This window comes from Sceloporus undulatus, chromosome 3 (assembly GCF_019175285.1).
Source record: "Sceloporus undulatus isolate JIND9_A2432 ecotype Alabama chromosome 3, SceUnd_v1.1, whole genome shotgun sequence".
Classification (NCBI taxonomy): Eukaryota; Metazoa; Chordata; class Lepidosauria; order Squamata; family Phrynosomatidae; genus Sceloporus; species Sceloporus undulatus.
The window spans coordinates 160,847,285-160,863,776 of NC_056524.1; the positions used below are offsets into that span (position 1 = coordinate 160,847,285).

Consider the following 16,492-nt stretch of genomic DNA (forward strand, 5'->3'; position numbering starts at 1 on the left):
TAAACAAATAAGCACGTTCGTGCAAATTGAATGACTTTAAAAAAATCGATCCCCTGCCTTTAAAAAAAGCTGCCAAGATACCTTTTACAGGCCTTATCCATGTGGCTGGAGTGTACACATGCATACACACAAAAAGGAATGTATTTCCCAAAGGGTGGAAAGACAACTGCAATTGTATTGGTAGTTTAGGGTGGAAGGGTAGTTATTACCTAGTGCCAAGATCTGCCTTTCTAGAAACAACATCCAGTGGAACTTTCTCCAGAGTAGACACAGACAAGGTCAAACCAAAAAGGCAACTTCTGGAGTGATGGGTGCAGCTTGTGCGATGACATTTGTTGTGAACTCTGAAGTTGGGGACAAGTTTGGGATGGAGCAAGGGTAGCATGGGGAAAGAGCAGAACGATGCTGAATTCTAATCCTTTCTAGACTATGTATTCATTCACAAATATAGTAGAAATTTACATCGCGACAAGACCTGGTGTCTTGAGCTGGAGCAGGATGCAGCTTCAAAACCCTTTAGAGCTTCAGTTGGATGTAAAATTGATGTAAATTACTAATATAAAATAAGCCTTCTTGACAATGCAGCACATGGTCTACATATTACAACCCTTTTAGCTAATGGGGTACCAGCATCATCTCACAGCAGTTTGGCAGAGTGGGCTTCCAAGCAATGGCTCATGTCCTGGCTAGTCCAGAGGCAAACACAGTGTCCTGTAACTGGAGTATTGGTTCCCTGAGTTGGGGTGGACACCGTTCAGGGTCAAGATGGATCCTGAAGGTTATATAGGCTGGGTTAAATAGAGCAGAGTGGTTCCCTTTATGTCAATAGACAGCTGTTAATGTTTGGCCATAATGCTGACAGACTCTAGAATTCATTTGCCTGATAGGTGTAAGCAGTTCCCTTCCTATTGAAGCCAATAGGAGAAGAAAGAAGAAAAGAAGATGGCTCTCCCCTCCTTCCTACAATTCTTCTGCCATTTTTGCCATTTCCTCCTCAGCTGTGAATGGTTTAGATACAGCACAAATCTCTATGGCCGATCCCACCACCCCTGTCCTTGTGCAGAAATGTTAACAGAGGATTGCTCTTTAAAGTAGTACTTTTCTGCAAACTAAAATGTGAACCTGTCTGATCCGAGGTTCCAGCTAATCACAGGGACTAAACACAGAATGTAATATTTGATGTTTTGTGTCCCCTTCCCATCCGTAGAAATTGCTAACTTTTTATATTCTATCTGTGAGCCGTAATGGCATTTAATAGCTTATTCCACCTCCGTTGCTTCTCAGATTCATTTTCTTGTCACAATAGTTCATTCACTTGCTCTTTGAATCAGGTTGCAGTAGTTAAAATATAATGCAAAAACACACCAGGTTTCAACAAAGCAACTTCAAACATGTCTTAATGCATAAGAGGGAACCAAAGAGACTTATAAAACCATTTTTAGCATCATAAGAATTCCCAAAATACTGAAGCTCCGATTCACCTAGAGAGGGAACAAAACCTTCCCAAAGATGCCACATTTTACACTGAGAGCTTTTTTAAAGTACTTAAGTTTCATGCAGATATATTTTTTAGAAACAACCAAGGACATTTCATTAAGTACTTTAATCTGGGATATTTTTGGGTTGCCATGACAATTTGGGTGTATTGTGGCAATATAAAAATGGCTTCATGTCCACAGGAATGTTTGTTGGTGCAGAACAGAGGGTTTTCCACAATACCTAAATACTCAGTGCCAGCAAAATATGTTCATGTGAGGTAGTGTGTTTTGAATAGGTATCAGCAACACCCTGCTTTGGGTAAAAAAAAAAGGTCTCATTCAAATCCATTATGACTTATGGTGAAAATAAGGTGAACCTATCATGGAGTTTTCTTGGCAAGATTTGTTTATAGGAGGTATGCCATTGCCTCCTCTTGAGGCTGGAAGCATGCGACTTGCCTAAGGTCACCCAGTGGGTTTCATGGCCAAGCTGGGAATCGAACCCTGGTCTCCAGAGTTGTAGTCCAATACTCAAACTGCTATGCCGCCGCCCCCTTACTGCCCTGTATTTCTGTGACTGAACAATAAAAGCATCTGCTTCTGAAACCACATTAACAGACTGTGAAAACCACTCTCTAACTCTAAAGAGGAGCTTCTTCAGGACAACTAGTGGCTTCCACATTATGGGTGCAGTGAATCTACTTAGAGTTTTAGCCTAGACCTTGAGGGAACTATCCAAAGTGCTGAACCTATTTACAGGGATAAAGTTTCCTTCCTTGAATAGCTCCTTTGACATCTGGTGTAAAACAAAGAGTGGACTCACTGCATTGCTGCCATAGAAGCCCCCAGCTGCCTGGGAGCTTACTGATCTGCATTAGAGCCCCTTCCATACCCCTGATAGAAGAGAACAGAAGAAGAGATAAATGATCTTTTTATGATACTAATTAACAAAACAGCATCTGTGCAAAGTAGCAAAGAGGAAAAGCTGGACAGTGGATAAAGAAAGATGCTTCAGAAAAGGGCTTTCTTTGATGTCACAGGGAAAAAAGTGAAGGGCAACAGAAAATCTCTTGGGTCCCTGAATTGTTTGGAAATAAATACACATAACATTTCTTCTACATTCAGCTAAATATTCTATACATGGTAGAAACTGCCCATTTCTGTAGTTCCCAAATGCATGTAAATTGAGAGACCCCCTGGCCAGTTCTAAGGAAATATAGGAATGGCTGGAATTGTGTTTTGAGGTTTGCATCTGTAGGGTTCCTAAGAGAGGTCACAGTCTTGTTAAGAACAGTTGGTAGCACATTATCTCTTCTATAATTATCATTCTCAAGAGAGCCATTTATTTCATTCAGAGCACTGTTATCTCACAAATGAAATGTTGCTTAGGCAGAATCCTGGTTACTTTGATCTGTGTTTTTAGAACAAGAACAGCAATATCTTTGCAATAAAGCCACCAGCAAATAATTAATGAATGCCATTTGACAACTAAGGAAGCCATACAGACATACTGCTAGTAGTACCACTAGCAGTAGTACTAATAAATCAATGCTCCAAATGCCAGACATTGCTATATAGCAATGTGGCACCATCCATGCACAAAAGGGAGGCTTGGCGAAGTCCCAGGATTTAGAAAATATTTTTTTAAGGCTCAGGGGAAAATCCTAAACCTAAAATAAGGATGTACAGATCTCTCTGCCTTAGGGCCAAAACATACTGCAGAAATAATCCAGTCTGAGGCCACTTTAACTGCTCTGGCTCAATACTAGGGAATTCTGAAAATTGTAGTTTTATGAGACATTTAGCCTTCTCTGCCAGAGAGCTCTAGTGCCAAAACAAACTACAGTTCCCAGAATTCCCCAGCACTGAGCCAGGACAGTTAAAACATTCTAAAACTGGATTATTTCTACAGTGTGTTTTGGCCCTTAGTTCTGTTGAGATTGTCTTGCTCACATCTATGCTTTCCTCTTTTTTGTGTGTTTTTGTTTCATATCAAGCCATAGGACTTTGTATTTTACTGAGCTTTTTTCTTTAAAAATCACAGAAGGTGCAAAAATGCTGTTTTCATAAAAATTATCCATCATCGCCATAAGCAAGAACAGCCATCTTTCCAATCTGACCTCCATGTAGGTTTACGAGGGTTTGCTCTGCCCAATGCACAAGGAGTTGAGAGTGATCAGGAATCAAATTAATGGACAGAGCATCCAAAAGCAATTCATTCTGCATCTCAGTAGGGATCACCTAGACCAGTGGTCCCCAAACTGTGCTCTTTGGGATTTTGGACTTCAGCTCCCAGTATCCCAGACTATTGACCAACATGGCTGAGGCTTCTGAGAACTGAAATCCAAAATCCCATAAAGAGCACAGTTTAGGGACCATAGACTTAGACTAACTACATCTGTTAGTGTCTTGACAGGACCAGATAGAACCCTTGATCTCTACAGAAATGTTGCACCACCCTTTGACTGTCTGCAGTGATCTCACTGAAGCCCAGTCAAGGGGGAAATCTCAGTTTCTTCCTTTTCATAAGTTGCCATACTGATGAAGCAAGAGACATGGATTCTAATGTGTGTAACCGTTATCTGGCTAGCCCTGCCACCTTTCAGGGGGCAGCCAAGCAAGAAAGCAAAGCACCAATATTGAACAAAATTTCATGACATTTACTGGACTGGTACCCACCTGCAACTCATGAGCAGAAAGTTTCCAGGGAATAAAGAAACTGTTATAACTGATAGACACAAAAATGGTGCTAAGGCACCTTGGGAGAAGGAGCCTACCAGGACCGCCATATCAGATAATTTAAGAAACACTGGTTTTAAGTATTTTCCAGACTTTTTTAATTGACAGCCTTAGTGAAAACATGAACAAACCGAGGAGCTGGCAGATCTTGTGGAGGAAAGAGGCATGTGATGGTTTTTAAGGGGAAAACCCCTTTGGCTAAGATGTGAATATAGATTCATCTCAATTTCCCAAGGTTCAGCTGTCTTCTTACTAGTATCCAACCAGGCTTATTCCTAGAAATTTTGCCTGGTTCTTTAGAAAGGGAAGGCACTTGGTAGCCATGAGGAAAGAGAAAAAGAAAAATGGAGAAACAGTTCTCAAAGTGTCTAAATTATTTATTATATGTGTGATATCGCAGAGCAAGAAATGAAAAAGCACATTGTTGCAGATCTGTGGGAACAGAAAACCCCCGAAGAAGAAACTGTAATTCTGGAATGTGATGAGCATAATAATCGAGAAAACTAATTCTCTTGTTTATTGTAGAACTATTCTATTTTTCTTTGCTCAGCCTTTTCAAACATTTTGTGCACTTTGTGGAAAACAAAAACCCATATTCTCTTTTGTTTTAAAAGTAGGTGTGTTGCTCCTTCCCAGCTTACACACTTTGCGTACTTGCTTGGAAATTAACAGTTACAGAAGCAGAGTGGATTTACCTTTGGATTGGATTAGTGATTATTTTACAAATATTTTGTTTACCTTGCTTCTCATGTTTTACAGGGGATCTGTACAGTTCTTTAGCTTTTTTGGTAACATCCATCAGTTGTTATCGCCAAAACCCCAGGCACAGATAAATAAAAGGTTTTCTTCAAAGTCTGGTCTTTATACCAACAAAAAAAAAAGGAGAGAAGGAGGGAGGGGGAAATGAACATTGTGCCTCATTTATAATGTCAATCTCTTCTTTCCCCACAACTAAACATTTCAACTGAATGTTGTCTATGAAGGAGAAAGGCCCTGTCCCTTTTGTTGGAAAAACAAGTCCACAGAGACAGAAAGAGAGAAAATACAAATTCAGAAAAAGACAGACTAAATAGTGGCACAATTTCTCATCAAGCCAGGATAATAATATACTTTCTGGAACGCCATTAAATTTCATTTCTGTAAAATAAACAGAACTGACTGGACAAATGAAATGTATTAAATCAAAGGAAACAGGAACACTTTCATAGCTTTGAAGAGACAGATGGAAAGAATTGTCTCCACCTCCATGCCCTATTTTATTTTTCTTACCTTTCCCAGGACTGTCAGAATATTCAGATGAGAGAGTTTATCTCAGTTAAATTATGGATGTGTTTTTGACATAAATGTCTCCAGCAAAGTAAGAGGGGGAAAGCCTGTTAAATGTTGCATCTTGCCAGTTCTTATGCTATAAAATAGTCAGTCACCCAGTTCCAGCAAATTTACCATAGGTAAATAATAGATTGTATCCAATTTTATTTCTTTCTGTACTTGGGGCTCAGTCACATGAATAATGAGCCTTGTGATAGCTAATAAAAAGCTAGTCAAAAGTCCTGCATGAGGCAGCCATATAACCATAGCCTTCTAGTTAGGGAAAATTAAAAACAAAACAAAACGTGTAGATCTGTGTACAAGATCTGTGTGCTTTAAGGATGCATTTCCCAATCACAGAGAAAGAACCAATGTTCTATCCTCAGTACTGTAATTTCAGTTGACCTCACAGATCAGTCATGACACACTTGGGTACAGCTTTTAAAAACTGAGAGCCTCGCTCTAGTTTGCTCATTGCATTGAGTAGACACACAGAGTGTTGTGTCTTGCTCTCATCTTATCCAAAAAACCTCCTCCGGAATCTGACATCTTTGACCAAGTCTTGATTCTGCATCTGCCTCCTTTGAAATCCAACCACCCAATAGGCTTTTACAACCACATCATCCATCTCTGCCCTGGTTGTTAGGGAGGACAGAATCGTGAGAAACAGCCAGTTCATGGACATACACTAGAGCTCAGGCAGAGCTGTGCAATGTCTGGGTGAGATGAGAAGTTCATTTCTGCAAGGTAAGGACAGTGGACAACTGAACAGGTGAAGTCAATCCTTCCTTGGGCTTGCAAGAGCACAGCAAAATGACCATTTAGGACCCTGGACAGCACTCAGCAGACACTATGAAGCTGGAGCAGATCTACTAGAAAGAATCTGTTGTCTCAGCAATGAACATCCGGCTACTGAAGGCGCAACTAGACTTCAGAAGGTCCAACATTGCCCATCAGCAACTGCCATCCTTAAAAGGTTCAGGACTTCAGAGGATTGTGTGACCCATGATGAGGTGCTGATCAAAGAGAACTGAGATCTGGCTCAGAGCTCCTTTTAGAATATGCTGCCCATCCGAAGTTGAGTTCTGGACTTTACAGAATGAGAGACATACCTCCAGCCTATGAACATATTTTAGCCCATGGATATTCCCCATCTGGCCCACAGGGAGCTGATTTACTGCCGCCTTAGAGTTGGTTATCCATAGAAATGAACAAGGGAAACATTGTAAGAAATGGAGTGTGCATGAACAACAGAGCTCCTCCAGCTAAAAAGGCACAGCAGGTTCAGGATCATTGAAGCCAGTCCTGTTCCCTTTTTCCTTCTATTCTTGGAAGAAGCCTTGTAAAAGAAGCCTTGTTTGCAACACCACAGTGCAACTAGAAGGAAGGATTTAAACACCTCCTAGAATCATAGAATTGTAGAGTTGTAAGAGACCACAAGGGCCATCTAGTCCAACCCCCTGCCATGCAGGAACTCAAAATCAAAGCATCGCTGGCAAATGGCCATCCAGCCTCTATATAAAAACCTCCAAAGAAGGAGACTCCACTACACTCTGAGGAAATATGTTCCACTGTCGAACAGCCCTTACTGTCAGGAAATTCCTCCTAATGTTAAGGTGGAATCTCTTTTCCTGTAGCTTGCATCCATTGTTCCAGGTCCTGTTCTCTGGAGTAGTAGAAAACAAGCTCCACCTCCTTTGAATAATATTGTACACTGACCCAAACTGAAGAGGAAAGCTAACTTAAGCATTGCAATTCTATTGCAATTATTTGTAAAGGGAGCATTTAATTAATCTCACATGTAGGTTGATAGCATCTATCATTTGCTTTAATAAATCTAGCACAGAGTGAAAAGGTAAAGTTCTTTTTGACATTATCTCTCTGGAATTGTTATTGTTGTTGTTGTTGTTGTGTGCATTTAGCACTGATATTGCTCTGCACCTGAATCATATGCCAATTCTTTCCTCTTTTTAGCTCTTACCATAGATTTTCCTGGTGCAATGCAATGCATGTTTACTCACAAATAAGGTATGCTTTGTTCAACTGAGCTACACTAGTAAATTTAAGGCTCCTGCCTTAGGTGCTGACTGTATCTGCTATTCCAGCTCATTCTGCACACACTAGACACTTTCCACAATTATGAATGACTACAAAGGAAGAGACCTTTGTTATACCATCTATAGTGTATCTCATATATTCATTTAGCTATTAATTGCATTTTTATCATGCCTTTACAGGGGAAAGATAGTACTCTATGAGGCCCAACAACATCACTAACGAATAAAACCATAAAATTAATAATAATTCAACATCCAAAGAGTTTTAAAAGGCAATTTTAAAGAAATGTGTCTTTTCAGAGAGCGGTCACTTTAAATTCAATGGTTCTCATGTCTATTCAGGGGGGCTGAAGTTTTAAAGATACTTATTCAAACAAAGGGAAATATTAATAGATTGCACACACAAATCCCATCAACTACAATTTCATAGAATCATAGAATCATAGAGTTGGAAGAGACCACTAGAGCCATCCAGTCCAACCCCATGCCATGCAGGAAATCCAAATCAAAGCATCCCTGACAGATGGCCATCCAGCCTCTGTTTAAAGACCTCCAAGGAAGGAGACTCTATCACCCTCCGAGGGAGTGCATTCCACTGTCGAACAGCCCTTACTGTCAAGAAGTTCCTCCTAATGTTCAGGTGGAATCTCTTTTCCTGCAGCTTGCATCCATTGTTCCGGGTCCTGTTCTCTGGAGCAGCAGAAAACAAGCTTGCTCCCTCTTCAATATGACATCCCTTCAAATATTTAAACAGGGCGATCATATCACCTCTTAACCTCTTAATTTGAAACAGTGGCTCCACCTCAGTCCTAAAATATTACTATAGCAATGCTTTTCTGTAGTCAAACATTAGGGAAGGGTGAAGAAGTGTTTCTCTTTAACAGGAAAAATAGAGCAATTCATCCTAGCATTTTCCTTCTCTTGCATCTGCACTATTGCTGCACACCCCTGCATTGGCAAATGCCCTTTGATCAAGAGCTTGCAGCAATGACAGACTGGCCTACAAAACATTTGCTTTCTTGCAGACAATCCTATCAGTCATGAAGGTCAATTGCTGTTTCTATTGTGTCATGCTTCCTTGCATTCTTCGTACTGTTTTGATCACCTTAAGCATCAGTGGGATAATACATGCAAAGTACACTCTCTGGGTTCTCCTGCAGTTCTACAAATGGGTATATAAATGAAAGTGGTGCTGGAGATGGTATAGTCTGTAACCATTACATGCCTGTACTCACTAAATGATAACTTCCACGTTAATCTTGAAGAGTTTTAACACAGGATATATCTATGGAGACTTTGTGTTTCCTTGCTTTTCCACACCCTCTTTCTTTCTGCATCAGCCTAACCTGCAGCCATTTTGTCATCCCTCTCTTTCTTCTATTAGACTATATATTTGATTATGCACAAGTAATTCGTAAGTAAAGCTACTTTTATATATTTTGACCCCAACCGCTCCCTAAGTTAATTTATTGTCTTTCTGTGGAGATTATGGTACTGCAATTCGCCTGTGGGATAGATGCGTGATTTAAAAGTCAAAGATGGACTTTATCCCATTGTCCCATAGCTGAGCTGTATGCAGCCTGTATGCAATCCATGCTTCTCTGAGCTTCTTGTGCAGTTTTTCAAACACGGGGAAATCCTATGTTAGAAAACCTGTGCAAGAAGCCTAGAGAAGCATGGATTGCATATGGGTTGCATACTGCCTGGCTATGGAGCAGTGCGATAAAATCCGGCTTATGACTCTTAAATCCCATCTCTATCCTGCAAGCGAATTGGTGGTGTGATACTCTATAGGCATAGGAGGGGTTGTTGTTCAGCTTCTGTCTTTCCAACTGATTATTCTGCTTGAAAGCTCAAACTATACCTCTCACATTTCCTAACAAGAGAATTGATGGGGATGTTGCTTTAAACAATAATGGATAATGAACAGAATTTTGTACTCCAAAATGTGATTTTTTTTAAACTCTAAAGTTAATTAGTATTTATTTACCAAAAATACGTAGGCTTTAAGAGGCTGCTAAAAGGATAAAAATCAAGACAATATGAATTCCATGTGGAAGCCGAGCAAATTTTGTGCCTCAATGTACTATTTTTTAAAAATGATCTGTGAAAGGTTGCTTAAAATGATTTAATAGAACAAATTATTACTCACTTGGCAGGCTCTGAATCTTTTTATTATACCACAGCTCGATAACCTATGAGTCACACAATAGATCAATTCTTTTCTATTTGCTTTTATTTCCTACTAGCTTTTTCTCCTGATAGAGTTCCTCTGCCTCACAAGACCAAGCACTGTTTGCTTTTTCTCTTTTCTCTCTCAGGATCAATTCAAATGCATTTTATCCAGTTCTTGATATAATTTATTTAATAGATGCTCACGGAACATGTTGCAGTGTTAATTACGAGTGCAGAACATTTCAAGAAATGCGTTTTGCTGCATGTGATCCACTGTGCTCAAAGATTATGTAAGTCAGATACAGACAGAGCCCCAGCAGGAAAAAATTAAATACGTGAGTATATTGGTACAAAAGCTAACAGCTAGCAAAAAGATACATGCTGGTCCATGAAGGAAGGAATCCAAAATTCTATTGTCATAGCTGGCCAATAATGCAAAATGTCACAAAATAACAGTCCAAATGCCACAAAAAGGTTTGAGCAGTCAAATTCTCCAGAACTCTCTCTTTCTCTTCCTTCAAATCACCTGTCAACCTATGGTGACCCCATGAATTTCATAGGATGTTCCTAGGCAAGGAATACTCAGATATGGTTTTGTCAGTTCCTTCCTCTGAAGTACAGCCTACGGTAACTGGTGTTTATTGGCAGTCTTCCATCCAATTACTGATGGGTCTAAATACCCTAAAGGCACCTGATCCTGTCAGGCCCAGCTCTGGATATTACTTAGATGGGAGACCACCAATACATATAAAACAGGTGCTGTAGGCTATATTTCAGAAGAAGGAACTGGCAAAACCATCACTGAGTGTTCCTTGCCTAAGAAAACCGTATGAAATTGATGGGGTCACCATAAGTCAACAGGTGACTTGAAGAGGCATGTGCGCATGCATGCGCGCACACACACAGGGAGAGAACTATATACCAAAACTGATGCTACTTAGCTTCCAAGATCAGACTGGATCTGGTGCCTTTAGTGTATTTCGGCCTCAGAACTTTTTAGTGGCAAAAATCAAAGCACTTATACCAATATGGCATTTTGTTTGGTCATAATAAAGTTAAGCTGCTGAATCTGTGGCCCTCCCTGCTTGGCTGGACTCAGGTTTCTATGAGCCCCAGCCAGCCTGGCCTATAGTGATGCATGCTGGGAACTCAAGGATGTCTAGAGGGCCACAGGTGCCACTACCTTTTGGTAAAGAAAATTTAGCACACAGAAGAAGCAGTGGGCACCAAAAATCCCTGCCATCTCTACTTTGACCATTGCCTCTTCACCTCACCCTACTCCATGTTACTGGAACCAAATAGCCTGAGAGATCTAGGAGGCAGACTAAATGCTTGCAAGGACTGTATCTTCTTGGCCCTTTCAGCCTTACCCCCCCCCCATTGCAGAAGTGACAAGAAGCTGGAAGATTCTTAGTAGGCCCCAGAAGCTTCTCAATGTTCCCCCTATACTACTAGACCAACATTATGTAACTGTGTTACAGCCATTTCAGGAAGGTTTGGTCAGCAGGTTGTTTTTTTAATACTTGCCAGGGACTATTTCTGAACTGTGAAAGCATCTCATTTTCAATGCATTGCCTAGCATAAAATTTGTGTTACATTAAGAACTGTTGCCTGGATTTTCCAACTTTCCATTTTTCTAACTTTCTGACTGAACGGTGTGTGTGTGTGTGTGTGTGTGTGTGATCTACATGCTTGAAATACATTTTTTTATTTCAAGGTTTTTATCTTGCTTTCCAGCCAAAAAGGGGGCTCACTGAACAGCTTATAATGATTTATAAAATGATACTCCCTGCCCCCCAGGCATGCAATCTAAAATACATGATATAAAAGGAAAAGGGATGGGTAGGAGGACACTAGATCTGAGTTAAAAATTTCTAAAGCTCTTAAAAGATCTCTCTCAAGCAGCAAAGAGCTTCCTGCAGCCACTTCTCCTCCAGCTGATAGTCAAGATGAGGCTGACCTCTCCCTTGCCAAGATGTTCTTCTCAGGAGGCAGGGGTAATAGTCCCTTTCTTCTGTGACTTCATTCCCTCTTACAAATAAATTGGTTTGCAATCCGAACTGATGGATCGATTCGACAGTGGGGCATGGTTCCCACTACATTTGCCCCGACTGCATTTTTCCCTCTACAATAACCCACTTGTGGTTCACATTCACAAATGAATTGATTCAAAATGGACCCACTCCAACCAGTTGAAGGGCACATTTAAATCGATTCCGATCTGTTGAACAGTTTCCTTTTTGTTAGTTTTCATAATTGGTTTTAAAGATGACTTTTTATTGGCTTCAAAGTATTTTTCAATCATTCTGTTGACCCAGAAAAGATCTGACTATTCTGATCAGATTTAAATTTTAGCATAAGCATCTGGTAAAAGATTCTGCTAGAAACTTCAGATACACAGATGGGCAGGCAGGCAGGCAGATATGTATGTATGTATGGTATATAAATAAATAAAAATATGCCAGGAGAACACATCCTCTAACTGGGACACCCCAGTTATTATCAGCTCATTCACATTATTGGCTCTGATGTTTACCTAGCGATAAGAGAAAGGCATTCAGAGGTACCTTTTACATCTCTGATATTTGTCTATATGCTCAGGCAGGAGCACATTGCCCTTCAGAACAGATTCCAGAATTCATTCCAAGCACAAATTAAGCCCTATCTTTTTCTCCACTGTTGCTTCCGGGATTAAACTGATGGTGATTTCTGCAACATAGTAAATGCCAGGGAGCCAATTACACTCAATTCCTAGGATGCAGCAGCAAACAGACTTTTGAATGGCAGCAATTGACTTGGGTTTTAGAGTGTGTAGAGGTAAATCCTCACAGTGTCAAACTTGCTGGTTTCACTGGGGTTAATTTTTTAGTTTTCTTTACTTTTGTTGTTTGCTGTTCAGAATCCTGTTAAGTCAGAGAAGAATAATGTTGTCGCTATTGTTCAGTGATTTCTGTGTGTAACACATTGAGGAACATGATGCTTTCATGTTGCTGCAAAATCAACAGCAAATTATTGCAATGAGTGAAATAAAAAGGCAAGAATATTTCCAAACTCTGAGCCTAAGCATCTTCTGACTCCTGTTACACCAGAGGTCAAGGTGTCATAGAACCAGTGCAGGTCCCAGTTCTTGGACCTAAAAGGCCAAGCTCACAGTAGCAGAGGTCTGTAGGCTGTTCCTGCTTCCCTCCTGAAAAACAACTAAACAATCTGAGCATCCTTCTTTTTTACTAGTAATCTTGGGCCTCAGTCTTCTTCCTTCTTCATTGTTGGCTCTGCCATTAATCAGACTGACATCAACTCCTCAGGTAATAGCTTTAGGGTCTCAAGAATACAGAGCAATATCATGTGCAACATAGAACAACATCTAACTTCAAAGAAATATAACATCTTCCTTGGTTGCTAGTACATATATATAAGTCCAAGATTTTTCTAGTCCTTCTGGAGATGATTATGTAAGCCATTCAAGACTGAAACCTGCTAGCACTGATACCTTCTGGGCTGGTTTTGTAAAGTGGTAGTATGCTGTGCTGTGTGCCTTGAACTGGGTGCATATGTGGGTGTCATTAGCACCTTTGCCTCAGACAGCAACAAGCCTTGAGGCAGTTGTGCTCACTGGTACTCTACCTGCTCTGCTCTGCTTATATAGCTGAAGCTGCCCTCCTATTTGTCACACACCTCTCCTTCCCCACCAAGGCATAATATCTAATCCATTTGGGCATAATTTCAAACATGCTATGGGCAGGCATTCAAATTATATTGCTCACTCTGTCAGGATCTTTCACACTACACAGTATAGTGTTATAATTCCATTTTAACTGCTGTGGCAACATTGTATGGAAATCTGAGCTTTCCCTAGAATGCAGTATGCAGAATTCTCTTTCAGAGAGCTCTTCTAGTGTCTCACCAAACTACAAAACTCATAATTGTATAGCATGTTGCATACTCTCCAACTGTCTGGGATTTGCAGGGACAGTCCCAGATTACTCCTCTGTTATCTCAATTTTCCCCCCTCAGCTGCTTTTGAAATGTTTGGTTTCTCTATTTTCCACCTCCCACTTTAGTAATAATTAATAATAATAATAATAATAATAATAATAATAATAATAATAATAATAATAATAACTATTATTATTATTATTATTATTATTATTATTATTATTATTATCCCGCCTCTTCCAATTGAGGATCAAAGTGGGTAACAAACAAACACTTTCCCTCTTTGTCCTTGCTTGCTTCAGTTACTGCAAACTGATTTCAGAATGTTTTGTACTCACTTAGGAGGGGGAAGAAGAGCAAAAACAAACTATTGCAGCTTCTCATGGCTTGTCTGTTTTTCTTCATTAATAACTTAAGCGCATGCCACACTTGTCCTGGTTTTCATCTATGAAATGCTGGAAGGTATGATGTTGCCATGACACTTAATGTGGAATCATAGTACTAAAATTGTGCAGCATGAAAGAGCCCTCCGATTCGACATAGATACATCATTAGGTGTTCACTCAGCCCTCCTGCAACTTCATAAGTAGGGCAGCTGATAGTGGGGTAGTGGCTCGAGTTCAGCTTACCTTTAGAACTGCATCCAGGGCAGGGAGGAAAATGGATGTAGTAGCAGGGATCATCACCTCAAGATCAGTCCTGTATTCAGACACCAAGAGTAAATCCTGTTGGAATCTGATATAGTACTGGTGCTGTTAAAGATCCAGTATGGTGTACTGGTTTGAGTACTGGACTACAACTCTGGAGACCAGAGTTCGATTCCCAGCTCAGCCATGAAACCCACTGGGTGACCCTGGACAAATCACACTCTTGCAGCCTGAGGGGAAGGCAATGGCAAACCTCCTCTGAATAAATCTTACCAAGAAATCCCCATGGTAGGTTTTCCGTAAAGTTGCCATAAGCTGGAAACTGTGAAAGTATAGAGTGTATGAAAAATGTTCAGATGTAACATAATGGAAATGGTTATTCACTTTGCAGAAGCCTGGAATTGGCTGCAGCTGAGACTCAAACCAGCAAGTGATGTCCAAGGTCATAATGTGTGCCAGAAGCACGTAGTATTGTGTAAATATACTGTGTCATCTTTGCAAGGAGGAAGATATTCCAAGATGCACAGGAACTTGTACAGGAAGAGGCTGGACAAGGGGGACGCATGGTAAATGTGTATATAAACCCAGATGTCCGTTTGTACAGTTTGTGGTGTTTGTAGTTGGTGGATGGTGTTGGTAATTGTTTTCGCATGTGTCTTTGCAACAAATAAACAAAGTGCCTCTTCGGAGATAAACCAGGCATTGGTGTGCCTTTTATCTGGCAGCTGTTTTCCTGGCATGCTCCAGAGCTTGCTGGTTGATTATCTTCACACAAAGGCTTCCAAGTTTACTCTGCGCGCTCACATTTGCATCAACAGAAACAACTAGAAGGCACACAACAACAACAACAACAACAAGCTGGTGCTGTTAGTACTGTATATCAAAGATGGAAAAAAATGGACATGAGTCCATAAGCATAGCAGCACATGGTGCTTTCCCATCCATATCAAGGTACATAATACCCCCCAACTAGCCATATTATTTGGTACATCCCACAGTGCATCCTGCAATAAAAATTTAATAATGGTAAGTCAAATAACTAATAACTTTCTCTGTGGCATCCCAAATCTGCTGCCAGTTCACTCTTCCTAATGAAAACAACATCCTTAGAAAGAATATTGAATATGCTTATTTTTTGTAACAACTGGATACAGGGAGATAAAAAATATATTTTGATCAAGTCTTCAGTCTTTGGGCTTCATAGAACAATTGTCCTATTTTTTTCAGGACGGGGCAGTCTATGTTTGTTCAAAACATTTCTACCTTACCTTTTCTCAGCTGCTAACAGTAATAGCATTAAAGCATCAATACAGAGACAAATAAAAATAAGGAAAACACTAAAAAGCAGCACAATTTTTCAAAAGGGAGAGGGAAAGGCAGCTACTAAGACCAACCCAGTTAAGATCACTTCCATCAGCTTGAATAGAATTGTAAAAAATATTGTTTAAAATAAAATAAAATGGCCCCAATACATTAAAAAGAAAAAAAATTAAGTGATTTGTAGCAAGAAAGAGATGAGTCAGACTCCCAGCAATCGGGAGGAATCCGTTCTTGGAATGTTACTTTTTAAAAGGCACTTATCACTTGACTCAATACTCTGCATAGCCGTTAAGTGCTATTTTGGTATTGTTATCTGTTACTCATTACTAACCATTTACTCCTACTGCAATTCTTCTGCCAGTGAAAAAATACAAGCAAATGCTCCTTTTGTTGTTGGTATCTTCCATCAAGATAGCTTTGATTTATGGAGACCCTATGACAGTGGCTTTACTAGGGTTGGTGTCACCCCAGTGCAGTAACTCATGTTGTCACCCCCAGGCAGGCAGCCATGCCAAGAAAGACCACATAGGGAAAGAGTGGGAGAGGAGGGGGCTGAGGAAGAAGGAGCAGTGGGCAGGGAGGGGCACTTGCCATCTTCTCTCCCCTTGTGACTGCCACGCCACCTTCTCTTTTCTGGCCAAGCTGCCTGGCACACCCACCAACCAACCCCTTCCACCAGGCAGGGAGTCTTTGCCCTCCACCCACTGCAATTGCAATTGCTGGTGAAGGTGGGGAGCTGTTGGCCAGGCTGGGAAAGGGAGGTGATGTTGGTGACAAGAGCAGCTATGGATTCCTCCTCTTCCTGCCTCCATTGCTCCTTACCAGCCCGCAG

General features: G+C 40.5%; 1 protein-coding gene across 1 annotated transcript in view; it reads right to left on the bottom strand.

Annotated features, from left to right (window-relative positions):
• The window catches only part of OPN4 (opsin 4), a 70,627-nt gene extending 54,581 nt beyond the window's left edge, over positions 1–16,046 (bottom strand). The window contains exons 1-2 of the mRNA XM_042456000.1: positions 15,992–16,046; positions 14,323–14,392 (exon numbers count right to left, since the gene is read on the bottom strand). Coding sequence (XP_042311934.1) covers positions 14,323–14,376 — 54 coding nt within the window. The 5' untranslated portion in view covers positions 14,377–14,392; positions 15,992–16,046. The remainder of the gene's footprint in view (positions 1–14,322; positions 14,393–15,991) is intronic.
• Positions 16,047–16,492: the final 446 nt, after the last annotated feature.